Source organism: Mobula hypostoma, chromosome 15 (genome assembly GCF_963921235.1).
Source record: "Mobula hypostoma chromosome 15, sMobHyp1.1, whole genome shotgun sequence".
In the NCBI taxonomy this organism is placed as follows: domain Eukaryota; kingdom Metazoa; phylum Chordata; class Chondrichthyes; order Myliobatiformes; family Myliobatidae; genus Mobula; species Mobula hypostoma.
In genome coordinates this window covers 228,301-246,053 of record NC_086111.1, presented here as the reverse complement: position 1 = coordinate 246,053, position 17,753 = coordinate 228,301, and the positions used below count along the sequence as shown (strand labels likewise).

General features: G+C 41.4%; 2 protein-coding genes across 3 annotated transcripts in view; one reads left to right on the top strand and one right to left on the bottom strand.

Annotated features, from left to right (window-relative positions):
• The window catches only part of emc3 (ER membrane protein complex subunit 3), a 30,649-nt gene extending 27,553 nt beyond the window's left edge, over positions 1-3,096 (bottom strand). Inside the window, exon 1 of the mRNA XM_063067565.1 lies at positions 2,935-3,096. Within this exon, the coding sequence (XP_062923635.1) occupies positions 2,935-3,089 (155 nt within the window). The 5' untranslated portion in view covers positions 3,090-3,096. The remainder of the gene's footprint in view (positions 1-2,934) is intronic.
• Positions 3,097-3,513: 417 nt separating this feature from the next.
• Positions 3,514-17,753, top strand: part of fancd2 (FA complementation group D2) — a 178,429-nt gene continuing 164,189 nt past the window's right edge. The window contains exons 1-8 of one of the 2 annotated variants that reach the window (XM_063067563.1): positions 3,514-4,048; positions 7,326-7,466; positions 8,613-8,680; positions 9,859-9,962; positions 10,921-10,981; positions 11,070-11,122; positions 12,312-12,390; positions 13,648-13,772. In XM_063067563.1, coding sequence (XP_062923633.1) covers positions 3,979-4,048; positions 7,326-7,466; positions 8,613-8,680; positions 9,859-9,962; positions 10,921-10,981; positions 11,070-11,122; positions 12,312-12,390; positions 13,648-13,772 — 701 coding nt within the window. In that variant the 5' untranslated portion in view covers positions 3,514-3,978. Of the gene's footprint in view, positions 4,049-7,325; positions 7,467-8,612; positions 8,681-9,858; positions 9,963-10,920; positions 10,982-11,069; positions 11,123-12,311; positions 12,391-13,647; positions 13,773-13,845; positions 14,092-17,753 lie in introns of those variants that run through there. The other variant, XM_063067564.1, reaches the window with a different exon arrangement.

Sequence of the window (17,753 nt, the reverse complement as noted above, 5' to 3'; positions counted from 1 at the left end):
GCATTAGCGGAAGTTAGAGAAGTCAACATGTGTTGCTTGAATTTCCAGCAGCTGCAGAATTCCTCGTGTTTGCGAGATAAACATGATGCAATTACAGCTTGGGTGTTAGAATTTGGAGATCAATTCTGATGCCCTCTGTAAGGGGTTTCTCTGGGTGATCCAGATTCCTCCAGCATTCTAAAAACATACCAGTGAGTAACAGACAATAGACAATAGGTGCAGGAGTTGGCCATTCAGCCTTTCGAGCCAATATCGCCATTCACAGTGATCATGGCTGATCATCCACAATCAGTATCCAGCTCCTGCCTTATCCCCACAACCTTGGATTCCGCTATCTTTAAGAGCTCTATCCATCTCTTTCTTGAAAGCATCCAGAGACCTGGCCTCCACAGCCTTCGGGGGCAGAGCATTCCATATATCCACCACTCTCTGGGTGAAAAAGTTTTTCCTCAACTCTGTTCTAAATGGCCTACCCCTTATTCTTAAACTGTGGCCTCTGGTTCTGGACTCACCCATCAGCGGGAACATGCTTCCTGCCTCCAGGGTGTCCAATCCCTTAATAATCTTATATGTTTCAATAAGATCCCCTCTCAGCCTTCTAAATTCCAGAGTATACAAACCCAGTCGCTCTAATCTTTCGACATATGACAGTCCCGCCATCCGGGAATTAACCTTGTGAACCTACGCTGCACTCCCTCAATAGCAAGAATGTCAAATTTGGAGACCAAAACTGCACACGGTACTCCAGGTGTGGTCTCACCAAGGCCCTGTACAGTAGGTTAATTGGTCATGGTAAATTGTCCTGTGATTAGACTGGAGTCAACCATTAGGCTCTTGAACCAGAGGGGACAGCTTCATTCACCCCATCACTGAATTGTCCCCACAACCTATGGACTCACTTTCAAGGACTCTTCATCTCATGTTCTCAATATTTGTGGCTTATTTATTATTTTTTCTCTTTGTATTTGCAGTTTGATGTCTGTTGCACATTGGCGTTTGTCCATCTTGTTGGGTGGGGCCTTTCATTGATTTTTTTGTATTTACTGTGGCTGGCTGGTGGTATAGTGGCACTAGTGCTGGACTTCGGGGCGACAGGTCCCGAGTTCGAATCCAGCCGGCTCCCTTGCACGCTTTCCATCCGTGCTGGATTGAGCGTCGAGCTAGCAATTCGACCTCGTAAACAAAGAAGATGCTAAAGAAACACCACATAACGAGCAATCAAGCTCAGGATGGCGCCCCGATGACTCCACCAGGAGTTAAGGGCCTCTTCTTTCTTCTACTTACTGTGAATACGTGGAAGAAAGTGAATCTCAGGGTTATGTATGATGACATATATGTACTTTGATAATAAATTTATTTTGAATTTGAAATAGGTGATTTGCTAGGTGTGTGGCTTGTTGGGCTGATAGGGCCTGTTCCACACTGTATCTAACTAAATTAAAAAACCCATCCAGCTGGGTGCCAATAGAGGAAAAAACCAGAGAATGGCACGGTTGACTTTGTGAAAGGCTATGACAGCTCAGGAAGTAGAAAGATAATGTTTTCACAGTGACACAGGATGCCATGAGTGACTTTTTTTTAACTAGTTACAGAGTGACAGGGAAAAATTTTAAGGGGATGAATATTGAAGGCAGGTTTAAAGGTGAGGGAAACAATATTTGACAACATAAAATATACAACAGGAGCTAACATGGGGATCAGGAAATAAATTTGACAATTAGTAGTTCAGTGGGAGAGAGGAAGGGCTAAGAGCAAGCCTCATGGATAACCTAAATTAATGGATTTATTAAGAAGCTATGAGACTAACTTCCAAAAGATAATGCCTATCATTCTTATTCAAGTTAAGTCTTCAACTTGTCTTGCCAGTTTCAAGGATTGATTGAAGTATGTACACCCAGATTCTTGTGTCTTACATACCCTTTGGAAACTGCCATCTTAGTCAACATTGTTTCTTTCTAAGTGCTTCACTTCAGCAGTTTTCTATATTTACTGTTTTCTGCCACTTCAGGCAGCCTATTATTTATTCTTCTAATTGTCTCCCATATTTCCAAGGCCTACAATGACCCGGATAATTTGCCTGCAGAACACGTCAACTCAATGTCCCTTATTCACTTTGTTAAACCAGGTCACAAAAACCTCACAATGGCACAGTTAGCTTCAACCTGATTCTTATTAATTACAGGTCAAACACAAAAAGAAAATTGCACCTGAAACAACAGATTTAGGGAAGTCTGCAGATTTAGTGGGTAAATCTGCTGACAACTCAAAACATCAGCATCACTGTTGTAGGCTACCAAGCGATATTAGGGTCAAAAAGTTATATTTTGCACAATTTGGAAGTATGTTGACGAGAAGTAACGTAAAGACGTGGTTCATTCTTGACAATGAGAGTTCCTCTCAATGCTCGTAAATATGATGAATTTTAAAAACTACCCACACTTTATTAATCAAAGAACACAAATTCTACAAAATTGCCTGAGATTATAATAACAGAAAAAAATGCTACAGCCATAATCTTGAAGCGAATAGTTATCCAAAGCAAACCCAACTTGCTTTCAAAGACCACAGACGTTGCGGGAATAATCTCTACCCTTCTGTTGAGTATTGTGTGTGCACAGAATTCTTCCTTTAAATCGTTCCAATTTTCCAGGAACCTCAACTAGCTGCTGACCAGTACCTCCATGAAAGACCAATGAACAATTTTTCTTCTACTTCAGCCCTTCAAATACGCGGCATCATTGTAATGTTTATCGGGCAGATTACCAACAAAGAGTAGTCAGCAAGAATTGATTAGAAATTTCAGACGCTGTAACGGTTTTGAAAGGCAACAAGAACATTAACTATACACTAAAATCACCAATGTTTAACAGCCTTGGGGAAAAAGATGGTCTCTATGGAGATAAAGGACATTACTGAATGAGCGGTTTTCTGTACCTGTCGGAAACTTGCTCTTCCGTGAGCTTCTTGTCGCTCTGTAGTAGGATGGAAATGTAATGCCTGATTAAACCAACAAAAAAAGTGATGAAAACGATAGGCAAAACCACCCAGAGCCTGATATTGGAGTCCAGTAACAACTCCGGCTCCGCCATCTTTTGCAGGAAATGACGTTTTCAAATCGCCCCGCCCTATTTATTGACAACATAATGTGTGTGACGTTATTACGTCCGGATACGTAACGGGGCCTCCAAGTCGCAGCCTTATTAGGTTCGCATGTCAATATAAATTTATATCGAGGGAGAAAATGCTGTTAGCGGTCATGCAAAGATAATATTAGGATTATCACGGGGTCTGTCTGTCAGTTTTAAAGGCTGCTTTAACGCTTTGAAACTTTTAAATCAGTGTATTTAAATCGGTGAAGATAACTATGCCCCCGAATTTAGGTCTCCTTTACCCGGAGGAAAAGACTTATGATCCTGATGTGTGCCACTCATTAATTTTAAACATTTCTATAACTTTGTCCTTCATTCTCCTGCGTTTTAAAAAATGAAGACCCAGCCCGGCCAACCTCTTCTTTTAATTCAGGTCCTATAGTCAAGGCAATTTTTCTGCATTCCTTCCACTGTAACCAGATCTGTCCTGTAACAGGGTGACCAAAACCTTTGAAGTGCGGCCTCATTACTCTGATAGTAATACTCTGCATGGTATTTTGTAGTTTCTCCCTGTATTTTAGTTTGCTCGCTTTTTTGCTTTATGTTTTATAATCACAGAATGCTGGGTCTTCGAGCAGAATAATTACATCACGCACAACGACGCCAACACTCGCGCGGGGCGGGGCCTGCCCAGGAGACGCATGCGCACTGACTGGTCTTCGAGCAGAATAATTACATCACGCACAACAACGCCAGCATTCGCGCGGTGCTGAGCGGGGCGTGCTCGGGAGACGCATGCGCGCTGACGTGACCGCAGTGGCGGGCTGAACAATTTTGGTGCTTTTGCCGGCTGCCGCTTGGAGTGCGGGGATCAGGCCCGACTCGCGCCATGGTGACCAAGAGAAGGCTCTCTAAGTCAGTCGATGATGACGAAGTGGTAAATTCCAAACAGCTATCAAGTAAGTGAACCGATAAATTTATTATTTTAAGTGTTTATTATTGTGCTTGCTGAAACTGCTGTCTAGAGGGCTTCACAATAGCTATCTCCAACAACCTACATTCGTCTGAATTGTTTATTTGGCTCTGAGGGAAGATTCTCGTCCTTTCCGAAGATAAAGTGACAGAGGAGTGATACCAATATCTCTCTGAATCAAGTTATTCATTCCCACTGTTACTAGTCTTGAATCAATTAACGAATCTCCGGACAATTTAAATCACAGTTCTTTGGCAATCTACGAAATGGTGTAGTTGCATAACTTGAATTGCATGTTGATTTCTGTTTTTTGAGACCAGTAACTATATAAATTAAATTTACATCACTGAATAATTAGCTAGCAATATAAAACAGGTAATGATTAATAGATGTTTGAATGAATAATTACCTATATTACTTGTGGGTAATCTTGATCCAGGTCCTAATGATGTGAACGTTGCAGGTTGTGTCTTTCAGATGAGGTGTTAAAGTATCCTATCACATTATTACAAAGAAGTAGGTGTGTGAGTGTTTAAGCCATGTTGCTATTTATGTAAGCTTTTTTGGGCTCAGTTTGCAGCTACGTTTCATTAGACATTTCAAAGTAAATACTAGACTTTTGTCAAAAATGTGAAATACAGGTCAACCTTCACTAATCCGACTACCTGTAATCCGGTTCCTTCGATAATCCACGCTGATTATGCTTAATATGATCCTTCTGTCATTTGGCATTTTCACTAATTCGGCACTCCTCAGGTCCCAATGGTGCCGGATTAGTGAAGATGGACCTGTATTAGAATGGTAAAATGTTATTAAAGTCATGCTGTAAGACTGTTTACAGTGTCCATGAAATATTGGACAGAGACAAACATAAAAGTTGCTGGTGAACACAGCAGGCCAGGCAGCATCTCTAGGAGGAGGTACAGTCGACGGTTCAGGCCGAGACCCTTCGTCAGGATTAACTGAAGCAAGAGTTAGTAAGAGATTTGAAAGTGGGAGAGGGAGATCCGAAATGATAGGAGAAGACAAGAGGGGGAGGGATGGAGCCAAGAGCTGGACAGGTGATTTGCAAAAGGGCCTCCTCTACTGTCAAGATGAAGCCACACACAGGTTAGAGGAACAACACCTTATATTCCGTCTGGGTAGCCTCCAACCTGATGGCATGAACATATCCTTCTCTAACTTCCGCTAATGCCCCACCTCCCCCTCGTACGCCATCCGTTATTTATTTATATACACACACACATTCTTTCTCTCACTCTCCTTTTTCACTCTCTGTCCCTCTGACTATACCCCTTGCCCATCCTCTGGGTTCCCCCCCCCTTCCTTCTCCCTGGGCCTCCTGTCCCATGATCCTCTCACATCCCTTTTGCCAATCACCTGTCCAGCTCTTGGCTCCATCCCTCCCCCTCCTGTCTTCTCCTATCATTTTGGATCTCCCCCTCCCCCTCCCACTTTCAAATCTCTTACTAGCTCTTGCTTCAGTTAGTCCTGACGAAGAGTCTCGGCCTGAAACATCGACTGTACCTCTTCCTAGAGATGCTGCCTGGTCTGCTGCGTTCACCAGCAACTTTTATGTGTGTTGCTTGAAATTCCAGCATCTGCAGATTTCCTTGTGGTTGCGTTTTTAAATATTGGACAGATCTGTTTTTATAAAAAGCACTTTCTATGTAAATTTAATGTCATTAACTGATGTACTGTATAGGAGATATTGTATAGTTTAAATAATGTAACTATCTTAAAGACTGATAGACCTCTGATCACAGGTAAATCAAAACAATTGTGACTTCAGTACAGTGACGTCCAAACTTCATTTTGTTGATGGAAATACTGTTGGTGCGCTTGACTGCTTGGAATACAAGATAACAAAGTAGAGTCTATTTTATCCTTTATCATTATGTATAATCTCTGTAATGTTAATCTTTCCATCAAGCAGAATCCTGTTGCAGTTATAATTGGTAATATTGTCACATGCACCATAATACAGTAAAAAGCTATTTTGCATGTCATCCATATGGATCATCTGAGAACACAAGCATATTGAGCTAATAGGAAGAGAAAACCAGTAACACATTTCAGAATCTGGCATTACGGTTATAGAAGTGGAGTACAGGTAGACAAATAAGGTAAAAGGTCATTATGAGGTAGATTGTGAGATCGAGAGTTTATCTTTAATGTACAAGTGACTTATCCTGGAGTTACATAATAGCAGGGTGCGAGCTGTTCTTGAGCACGTTTTCAAACTTTAATATTTTCTTCCTAGGGAAGGGGGGGGGGGTTGGGTGAAAAAAAAGAATGACCAAGGTGGAAGAGGTTTTTGGTTACATTGTCTACACTTCTTGCTGCCCCAGGAAAGCAGCCAGGGTCATTGGAGGAGTAGGCTAGATTTCATGATGGACTGAGCTGTGTCCACAGCTCCCTGCAATTTCTTGCAGTGTCGGGCAGAGCAGCTGGCATGTCACCTGCATACTGATTTCTATGGCACATGTATAAAAATGGATGCGGTTCAAAGGAACGTGGAATTTCTGCGGAAGTTGAGGCCCTTGTGTGCTTTCTCGTCCAGAGTGTCTACATCGTTGAACTAGAATAAGCTATCAGTGGTGATTAGATTTTGTTTTGCTGATATTGGGGGATCATTTGCTGTCTTGTCATCAAGCCACTAGGTACTTTGTCTATCCTGTCATTATTTGAGATCTGGCTCACGATGCTGGTATTATCTGCAAACTTGTAGAGGGAGTTGTACAGCAGAATCTAGCCACACGGTCATTGTATTATGATTGTATTGAGAGGAAAGTCAGGAACTGAGAAAGCAGTCTTGAGGGGCATGTAATGTCCAAAGGTGTAGGAAACTGAGATGTTTGGACTGTGTGATAACTAAATTCAAGGTGAGTTCACCCTTTCTTCCATCAATGGGTGTGTTTATTCCATCAGGGAAGAGGTATGGGAGCCTGAAGGCACGCATGTAATGTTTTAGGAACAGCTTCTACCCCTCCACCAAAAGGTTTCTGAGTGGTTCCTGAACCCATGAACAGTACGCCACTATTTTCCTCTCTTTTCACACCACTTATTTATTTACTTTTTAAAATATTTTTATTACAACTTATAGATTGTTTTATTATGTATTGCACTGTACTGCTGCTGCATAACAACAAATTTCACAACCTATGTTAGTGATAATAAGCCTGATTCTGACGCTATTATTGTACATTGTATTTTTGTTAGTTTGTTCAATTTTCCTTAATGAGTGATGTTATTTTCCTAAGGGGCAAAGAAGAGCAAAGCCGAAGGTAGAAAACAAATATCGTCTGCTGAGGAAGAAGAGGTGGATAATGATAATGTATTTGTACAGTTGCTGAAAGTAGCAGGAGTGATCCTGATATATGGAAACCAACCGAATAAGCTAAGTATGTTGTTCAAAAAACTATTATACTATTTTCATTTTTTGAATAAATATTTTCAAAGTTCTTTTGTAGGCAGTAAGTTTATTGATAAGAAAGCAAATTGCTGGAAGAACTCAGTGGGATGGGTAGCATCTGTAGAGGGAAATGGGCAGTTGACATTTTGGATCACCTGTTTGGTTTTTCACTCTAGATTCCAGCATCTACAATTTCTTGTGCCTCCTATGATTATCACGTGGAAGGATTGAACGTCGTGTCCTCTGTAAATTAATTGGTTGATAACAGTTAAAATTTTATAATAAATGTCTAATTTTAGTTGATGACATTTTCAAAATGTCTTTGGAAAGTTCAACAGGTCCAGTGCATTGGATGTGAGAGTTCTGCATTTATTCTTCTATTTTGATGAAAAAGCAACTGCATTAGTCTGATGGAAGTTTCCATCTTAACCTTTTGCCCTTCTAATCTGGAGACTGCTTAATTTATCTTTGTATCTTTGGCATCTAGCCATTGTAGCCAAAGTATTTCCAGCCTTACTGAATATTTTTTCAACCATGCTTCCAACTAGATTCCTTCTATGGTGATTCTAGATAATCCAGTTTTTCAATTTTTTGCATTTACCTTTAAATCGGACATGACCTGACCAATAAACAACCTTTGTCAGAGGGCATTACCAAGATGTCACCAGAGTTTGACTTTAATTAACTGGTGTATTTGTAAAGTTGACACTGTTCTTTTTGCAACAGATTAAAGGTGCCCTAATTCAAGTTCTGAGACAACAAGAGATTTATTAATCTTTCTATTTATCTGATAAATAGATAAATTTGATACAGCATGGTAACAGGCCCTTCCGGCCCAACAAACTCACGCTGCCCAGATTAAGTATTCAAAGTAACTGGATACACACAAGAGTTGTAATTTTTCAGTCAGTATTTTGCCCCCAAGACCAAAATGTGTTGTGATGTATTAAGTTATTTCATCATTGAATTTATTTAAACTAAAGTTAGGCTTTCAATAGATAGGTAAATAGATAACTGAATAGCAACTGAACAGAAGGCCTTTGAGATCCCAGAACATTTAGGAATCTGCCATTTTCTATGTCTGTTTACGTTATCTACTATTAAGTTTAACTTGTTTTAATATTTATTTTTGTAGCTTTAGACCAAGCAGTTTTTCAAAAGAAGCTTTACCAAGCTTTGAGGAAACACGCACGCTATCCTAATGTAAGTAGTAGCGTTAGTGCAATCACTCGGGTCGAGTATGATGTTCTCCTAAGGGACTATCTATTGCTGGATCCTCAGGTGGTTGTAGAAGCCAATCTGGAATATACATATTGTGCAGTGTGGACAGGATCGCTGTGGTTGGCAGTTGGGTCTGTTGGTTGTTCAGTTTCTCCTTTCGCAGCTGCCACTTATTCTCTGTGGCACAGCAGAGGTCATTCTCATACAGCACAGCTCTCTCTTGAACAGGTTTCCTCCAGGTGTGTCTATTGAGCACATCGTCTTCACAGCGTCTAGATGTAACGTTGAATTTCTTCAGGCTGATTTTGACAATATCTTTGAAGCATTTCCTTTGCCCACCAGGGGCTCACTAACCTTGTTTGAACTAGGAGTAAAGGATCTTTTTTGGGAGAAATGTTAGGCATCCAGATGACATGACCTATCCATCGGAGTTGGTGTTGCTTTGTTGTGGTGGCAATGCTGTTTGTGTTGGCTTCCTCCAGGACACTTGCGTTAGTGTGTCTGTCCTTCCAGCTGATCCTTAAATTCGTTCGTAAGGATTTTTGGTAGTTTTATTCCAGGACTTCCACCTGTAAGTGGTCCATGATTCAGCTCCATACTGTAATGTCAGAATCTCTCATTAGTGTAGTTACAGTATATTACTTTGTATCTTAGCTGATATTTGCTAAGACCTGTTAGTAATAGCAGTTGCTCAATGATAACATATTGGAACTATACTTTCACTACAATTCATTAAAATGACAATTTGGCTTTTTGATAATGCTTCATTTGAAGAAGCACAAGGACACACTTGTTTCTGAACACGCCAGAATTAAAAGTTCCTGGTCTTATTTGATCCCGGCAAAGGAATCACTAGAGTTGCCCTTAAACATCCTAGCACTGGCGAGAAGCATCAGCCAAGGTGAATGCTACACTTCGATATTCAGTGACTTTGGTTAAATGTGTGAATGTAAGTTGTTACCATCTGAAGTAAGGGGGTTTTACTTCAGTAAGTAATCAAGAAATTGTATGAAAAGAAATCTTTCACCTGCTCTTGTGCATTTTTGTGCAGTAACTTCAAATGGTGTGCTTGCACATTTTGAAACTCTTCCAGCCTCTTTGGTTACAAAAATATTAAATGGTATTTAAAAGAAAATTAATGTACACTATTCTATTTGTAGATTGTGCAGGAATTTATAACTGGCATGGAGTCATACGTCGAGAACAGGGATAAGTTCAGGAATTGCCTTTTACCTTGTGGGCAATCTCAAGAGGAAGAATCCAGGTATAATTGTGTTAATGAGATAACATTGTTGTTAGTGCTGGGCTGCTGGAAGATACCTCGTGAGGGGTGATTGATAAGTTTGTGGCCTAAGGTAGAAGGAGTCAATTTTAGAAAACCTAGCACATTTATTTTTCCTACATTTACACACACAGTCCAGCGGACATGGAGTATACGGATCCTCGGTGTCCAGAAGTGGTCCATAGCAGGGGTGATTGATAAATTTGTGGCCTAGAGTAGAAGGAGATGAGTTATTAACTTCAAACTTTCTGCATTTTTACTCAGAGTTGAACTGCACGTGCATGTAACGAGAGCGGTATAACTCATCTCCTTTTATCTTAGGCCACGAACTTATCAATCATCCCCGCTGTGGACCACCTGGAGGTCCACGACGCTCTTGTTACATGCATGTGCAGTTCAACTCTTTGAGTGATGCTGCAGAAAGTTTGAAGTTAATAACTCATCTCCCTCTACCTTAAGCCACAAATTTATCAATCACCCCAGCTGTGGACCACTTCTACAAAGAAGGGATCCGTATGCTCCACGACTGCTGGACTAAGTGTCCACATGTAAGAAGGAGCTATGTTGAAAAATAAAAGTGTTAGGTTTTCTAAAATTGACTCCTACCTTAGGCGACGAACTTATCAATCACCCCTTGTACTGTATGAAGCTATTTATATGGCACCCTAATTTTTGCCATTTTCATTTTTTTTCCTGAAAATATTAAACCTTGTTCATTGGCATCTCACCCAACCTTTTATTGTAATAATACAGATCTAGGCAGAATCTGTGGCCATTGATTCTGTTTAGTAGCAAATTGATGGTTGATTGATTGATGGTTGGTGGTGAGAACCCAAGCTGGTTTTTCCTGACTCTAAACCAGAAGTGTGAATGCAATTTAGAATTCCATATCCTACCTATAAAAGCTGTATAATTGTGTACATTCTTTTGTTTGTTGTAGTAACACCGTAAACTATCAGGAAAGTCTCATAAAGCTGCTTCTTGGGATTGAGATTCTGCAGGTAAACAATTGCAGTAGTTATAGTTGGCATGCCAAATTACACATGTATAGTTTACTCAAGATGCTGTTATTTTCCTTTTTCTTCATAGCCTCCTATTATGAATATGTTATTTGAAAAAATTCCCGAATTTATGTATGATGGGTAAGACCTGTTTTTATTCATCATTGCAGTTAAGTAGTCTATACCTCAGTTATGGTGAGGGCATTGGCACTAATTTCTTTTCTTTATTAGAAATGGCATTTTTTTTTTTTAAAAAGACAATAAAAAATTACTATTGAAATTTACTTTGCACACCACTTTGGGAAACTCCAGGTGCAGTGATAGTAATCAACATGTGATGTTTATTTTTGAAAATATTTATAATAGAAGTAGGAGAATAGCCAACACTGAATAAGTCTTTCTGTTATTACTCTACAAAGTATAACCACTTGACACTTTCAGAATTCATATTATTTTAGATTAGTGAATAATAACATTTACTCATACTAGGTAGGTCAACCATTGATTAACTATCAGATCTTATTGAATGTCATTTTCATTATATCTCCTAAAGTAGTCATGGAAACAGCTCTCCTGACAGGAGAAAGGACAATGGTGGGTTACTGGCACCTTAAAACCAGTCACTCTGCCCAGATGGGGGTCATCAGCTATGGTTGGCAGCTCGTCTAGGAGAAGGAAAACTCTGATCTCAAACCTCACTCACTCCCTTACGGCTATACCCGCTGATGGGGAAGGCTTTGGGAGTAAACCCCGAGGAAAAATTTGGAGCGGGAGTCCCTAAGACAGTCCTGCATTGAGTTTAACACTGACTGCCGATTCCTACGATGCCACCAAGCTGTGTCAGGCTATACCGTTTCTTTGGATTCATTAGCTGCTTGGAGAGGGGGAGCCTGCTGCATGTGCAACAGCTTGCTCTCTATATCATACCACTGTGACCATAAGACAAAGGAGCAGAAGTCAGCCATTCGGCCCATTGAGTCTGCTCCGCCATGTTATCATGAGCTGATCCATTCTCCCATTTAGTCGCACTCCACCGCCTTCTCACCATAACCTTTGATGCCCTGGCTACTCAGATACCTCTCAATCTCTGCCTTAAATACACCCAATGACTTGGCCTCCACTGCCGCCCGAGGCAACAAATTCCATAGATTGACCACCCTCTGGCTAAACCACCCATAGATTCACCACCCTCTGTGGCTTGCATATATGTAATAACTAAGATGCAATCATGATCAACGCTGACCTATGGAGGGCCTCTAGACATGTAAAATAAAATCTTTTAGTATTTTGATATTACAAAATCCCTTTATGCATTTTTCTTCAATTCTAGTGTACCAGAAGATGGGATTAACATGCCAAGGCTTATCATCAATCAGTTTAAATGGCTGGACAGGATTATAGATAGTAAGGTAGGAATGTTGTTTTTCCATTTGGGTGTAAGTAAGTATTTTTTGAATGGAAGATCGTGTTTATTCGCTTAATAAGAGAGAAATAAGAATGCTTTGTAGGTAATGCTTTGCGGATGACACGAAGCTGGGTGGCAGTGTTAGCAGTGAGGAGGATGCTAAGAGGATGCAGGGTGACTTGGATAGGTTGGGTGAGTGGGCAAACTCATGGCAGATGCAATTTAATGTGGATAAATGTGAAGTTATCCACTTTGGTGGCAAAAATAGGAAAACAGATTATTATCTGAATGGTGGCCGATTAGGAAAAGGGGAGGTGCAACGAGACCTGGGTGTCATTATACACCAGTCATTGAAAGTGGGCATGCAGGTACAGCAGGCGGTGAAAAAGGCGAACGGTATGCTGGCATTTATAGCGAGAGGATTCGAGTACAGGAGCAGGGAGGTACTACTGCAGTTGTACAAGGCCTTGGTGAGACCACACCTGGAGTATTGTGTGCAGTTTTGGTCCCCTAATCTGAGGAAAGACATCCTTGCCATAGAGGGAGTACAAAGAAGGTTCACCAGATTGATTCCTGGGATGGCAGGTCTTTCATATGAAGAAAGACTGGATGAACTGGGCTTGTACTCGTTGGAATTTAGAAGATTGAGGGGGGATCTGATTGAAACGTATAAGATCCTAAAGGGATTGGACAGGCTAGATGCGGGAAGATTGTTCCCGATGTTGGGGAGGTCTAGAACGAGGGGTCACAGTTTGAGGATAGAGGGGAAGCCTTTTAGGACCGAGGTTAGGAAAAACTTCTTCACACAGAGAGTGGTGAATCTGTGGAATTCTCTGCCACAGCAAACTGTTGAGGCCAGTTCATTAGCTATGTTTAAAAGGAAGTTAGATATGGCCCTTGTGGCTACAGGGGTCACGGGGTATGGAGGGAAGGCTGGGTTCTGAGTTGGATGATCAGCCATGATCATAATAAATGGCGGTGCAGGCTCGAAGGGCCGAATGGCCTACTCCTGCACCTATTTTCTATGTTTCTATGTTTCTATGTAATGGCTTTTAAGGAAGAACTTGGAATAATTTTCCCTCTTTGTCATAATTACCCTCTTCCTAGACTGGCTACTTTTGGGGAAAGCTTTAGCTATTAATTAATCTTGAACATTTACCTGTTCATGTTGTAACAGCAGACTGTATATGGCACTTGAGTACTGAGCTATGTGCAATGTTGTAATCATTGCTTCTTTGGCTAGCTTGTTTTTTTTTAACAGGAATTGACCAGTAAAGTCATGCAGCTGATTAATGTTGCACCCCTTGAAATCCAGTGTGACATCATCACCAGCCTGCCAGAAATCCTTGAAGATGCTCAACATAATGAAGTTGCCAAGGAACTGAAGTAACCTAAATCTGATGCATATTCTTTTACATTTAACTTGGCGATTATGTTGGCTAGTACTTTTTATATTGTTGCAGAACTGAACCATAGATCACTGTTAAAACAGCCATACTAATTAAAACAAAGTTGGATACTGGAATTTCACAAGAGACAACTCAGTGGTATAACCAGTATAGCCACTACCTCACAGCTTCAGAGCCCCCTGTTCAGTCCTGACCATGGCTGCCGCCTGTGAGAAGTTTGCCCATTTTCCCTGTGGCTATATGGATTTCCTGCTGGTGCTTTGATTTACTCCTACGTCGCAGTGATGTGCGGTTTGGTAGGTTAATTGTCTGTTGTAAGTTGCCCCAAGTGTGTAGATGAGTGGTTTAAGATGGTACTGTTGAAGGCAGGCGACAACTTACTGGTGATTCCCAAGCAAGAAATACAACTAAGTACTTTACTAATAACACTTTTTTCTGTGAAAAATTATGGTAAATGATCACCATAAACAATGAAGAGGTGTGCACACGTGAGGGTCGAAGTGTGTGGGTGCGAGACGGAGTCGGAGAGAGGTCAAGTCATGTTCAGGGAGGAGCAGGAGCAATGCTTGAGATGGAGTTGGGGCAAGCTAAGCAGAGAAAATTCAGAACGGAGGAATGGGGAGCAAGGTTTATTTGATTAAGTGCTGGGCTGATTTGAAAAGATTGGGTACATGGTGGCGGGATCCAGGCCCAAAGCATATTGAAACGTCAAAGCATTTTGAAATGACAAAGTGCAGGTCCGAGAATGAGGAATGACCCAATCTTTGGATGATTTAAGCGCCGGGCCAGATGGATTGAAAGGGCTGGGTTTTGGGACCAGAGGCGACGTTTTGCTCTGCTTTGTGTTGAACTGAGGCTGAGGCTGGGGGCCTACTCCAGGCTTTATATCTGAGGACTCACTTTCATTCTAAATGCTATAAGACCATAAGATATAGGAACATAATTAGACCATTTGGCCCATCGAGTCTGCTCCGCCATTGCATCATGACTGATCCAATTTTCCTGTCAGCCCCAATCTGCTGGTTTCTCCCCTTATCCCTTCATAAGATAAGAGAAAACTTTATTTATCCCAAAGGAAATTATTGTTGCAAGGTTGTTCAGTCAGAAATATATACTTTAAAATACAAAATTCAAGCATTGAGATATGAAAAACAATACAAAATATGCATTAAAAGGTAATAATGGGAAACAGATGTGCAATGAAACCTTATAGTTACAGGTTTCCCTGCCATCCGAAGGTAGAGCGTTCCTATGAAACGGTTCGTAAGCCGGAATGTCGTAAAGTGAAGAAGCAATTACCATTTATTTATATGGGAAAAATTTGTGAGCGTTCGCAAGCCCAAAAAATAACCTACCAAATCATGCCAAATAACACATAAAACCTAAAATAACAGTAACATACAGTAAAACCAGGAATGATATGATAAATACACAGCCTACATAAAGTAGAAGTATTTTTCTACAATCATTGTCGCACTGTTCTCCATAGCGAAAATCTCACCTAAGCGCTTTCGGCAGAAACACTTTCTCCAGTAACCTTTAAGCTATGAAGCTGCCAAATCATACCAAATAACACATAAAAGTACACAGCCTATATAAAGTAGAAATAATGTATGTACATAGAAACATAGAAAATAGGTGCAGGAGTAGGCCGTTCGGTCCTTCGAGCCTGCACCGCCATTTATTATGATCATGGCTGATCATCCAACTCAGAACCCTGCCCCAGCCTTCCCTCCATACCCCCTGACCCCCGTAGCCACAAGGGCCATATCTAACTCCCTCTTAAATATAGCCAATGAACTGGCCTCAACTGTTTCCTGTGGCAGAGAATTCCACAGATTCACCACTCTCTGTGTGAAGAAGTTTTTCCTAATCTCGGTCCTAAAAGGCTTCCCCTTTATCCTCAAACTGTGACCCCTCGTTCTGGACTTCCCCAACATCAGGAACAATCTTCCTGCATCTAGCCTGTCCAATCCCTTTAGGATTTTATGCGTTTCAATCAGATCCCCCCTCAATCTTCTAAATTCCAACGAGTACAAGCCCAGCTCATCCAGTCTTTCTTCATATGAAAGTCCTGCCATCCCAGCCTGCCATCTAGTACTACAGTGTAGTATCACTTACGGGAATCTGGAAGACAGCGCTGAGCATACTGATGATGGTGTGTTAGGCTGAGTTGTCAGAGGTTGGGGTGGTGCAGTGGTCCCTACCTCCAGGCAGTGAACCAATACCGATCCGCGGAGAATGCAGCTGTAGCCGGGACGCACCCAATACATCTTTAAGAAAAAAGCCGTAATAAACAAGCTAATTAATTAGGTGCTGCCCGGCATGTAAATACTGGCCCAGATCAGAGGCGACGCAATTGGCAATCGCCTCTGAATCCACCTGAATCTCTGTGAGCTTGCTCCCGAGTGAAGCAAGCTGTATCTATTAAAAGAACTGGAGAAATCAAAGAACGTGATTCTCACAGTGCTGTCTGGCTCATCCATTGAAGCAGGAAGACAATGGCTTACTCAACTCCAATATGTGGTTGGTATGCTAACTGCAGGGGGTTCATGTCCTAACTAATCAAGAATCTATCAACCTCTGCCGTAAATATACATAAAGACTTGGCTTCCACAGCTGCCTGTAGCAAAGACTTCCACAGATTCACCACACTCTGGAAAAGGAAATTCCTCCGCATCTCTACTCTAAAAGGACACCCCTCTATTCTGAGGCTGTGTTCTCTGGTCTTAGACGCTCCCACCATAGGAAACATCCTTTCCGCATGCACTCTATCAAGGCCTCTCACTGTTCAGTAGGTTTCAATGAGGTCACCTGTCATTATTCTAGATTTTAGATTTAGATTATGAGGACATTCAGTCCTCGTTCATTGTCATTTAGAAATGCATGCATTAAGAAATGATACAATGTTCCTCCAGAGTGATATCACAAAAAAAAACAGGACAAACCAAAGACTAACACTGACAAGACCACATAATTATAACATACAGTTACAGCAGTGCAAAGCAATACCATAATTTGATAAAGAGCAGACCATGGGCACAGTAAAAGAAAGTCTCAAAATTCCGATCAACTCCTGATAGCAGGCAGCAAAAGGGAGAAACTCTCCCTGCTGTAAACCTCCAGGCGCCGACAACTGCCGATGCATTGGAAGCACCTGACCACAGCCGACTCTGAGTCTGTCTGAAAACTTCGAGCTCCGACCAGCCCCTCCGATACAGTCTCCCGAGCACCATTCTCTGCCGAGTGCTTCAACCTCGCCCCGGCCGCTTAGCAATAAGCAAAGCTGAGGACTCGGGGCCTTCTCCTCTGGAGATTCTGGATCACACAGTAGCAGCGGCAGCGAAGCGGGCATTTCAGAAGTTTCTCCAGATGTTCCTCCGTGCTCTCATGTCTGTCTCCATCAAATCAGGATTGTGCACGGCACCCTACTTGACAGATAACAGACATCACCACCGGAGTGGCGTCGTCGCACCATCTTCTCCTCCTCCTGCGTGTGAATTCCAGTGAATACAGACCCAGAGCCATCAAATGCTCTTCATATGACGTTATTCATCCTGGTATAATTTTCACAAACCTACTTTGAGCCCTCTCCAGTTTCAGCACATCTTTCCAAGATGATGGGCTCAAAACTGGTCACAATACTCCAAGTGAGGCCTCACTAGTGCTTTATAAAGTTTCAACATTACATCCTTGCTTTTATATTCTAGTCCTCTTGAGAAGAATGCTAACATTGCATTTGCCTTCCTCACCACACTCAATCTGCAAATTAACCTTCAGAATCAGGTTTATTATCAAGTCAAGTCAAGTGGATTTTATTGTCATTTCAACCATAGCTGCTGGTACAGTTCACAGTAAAAACGAAACAACGTTCCTCCAGGACCATGGTGCTACATGAAACAACACAAATACACTAGACTACCTGACAAAACACAAAACTACATTAGACTACCTGAAA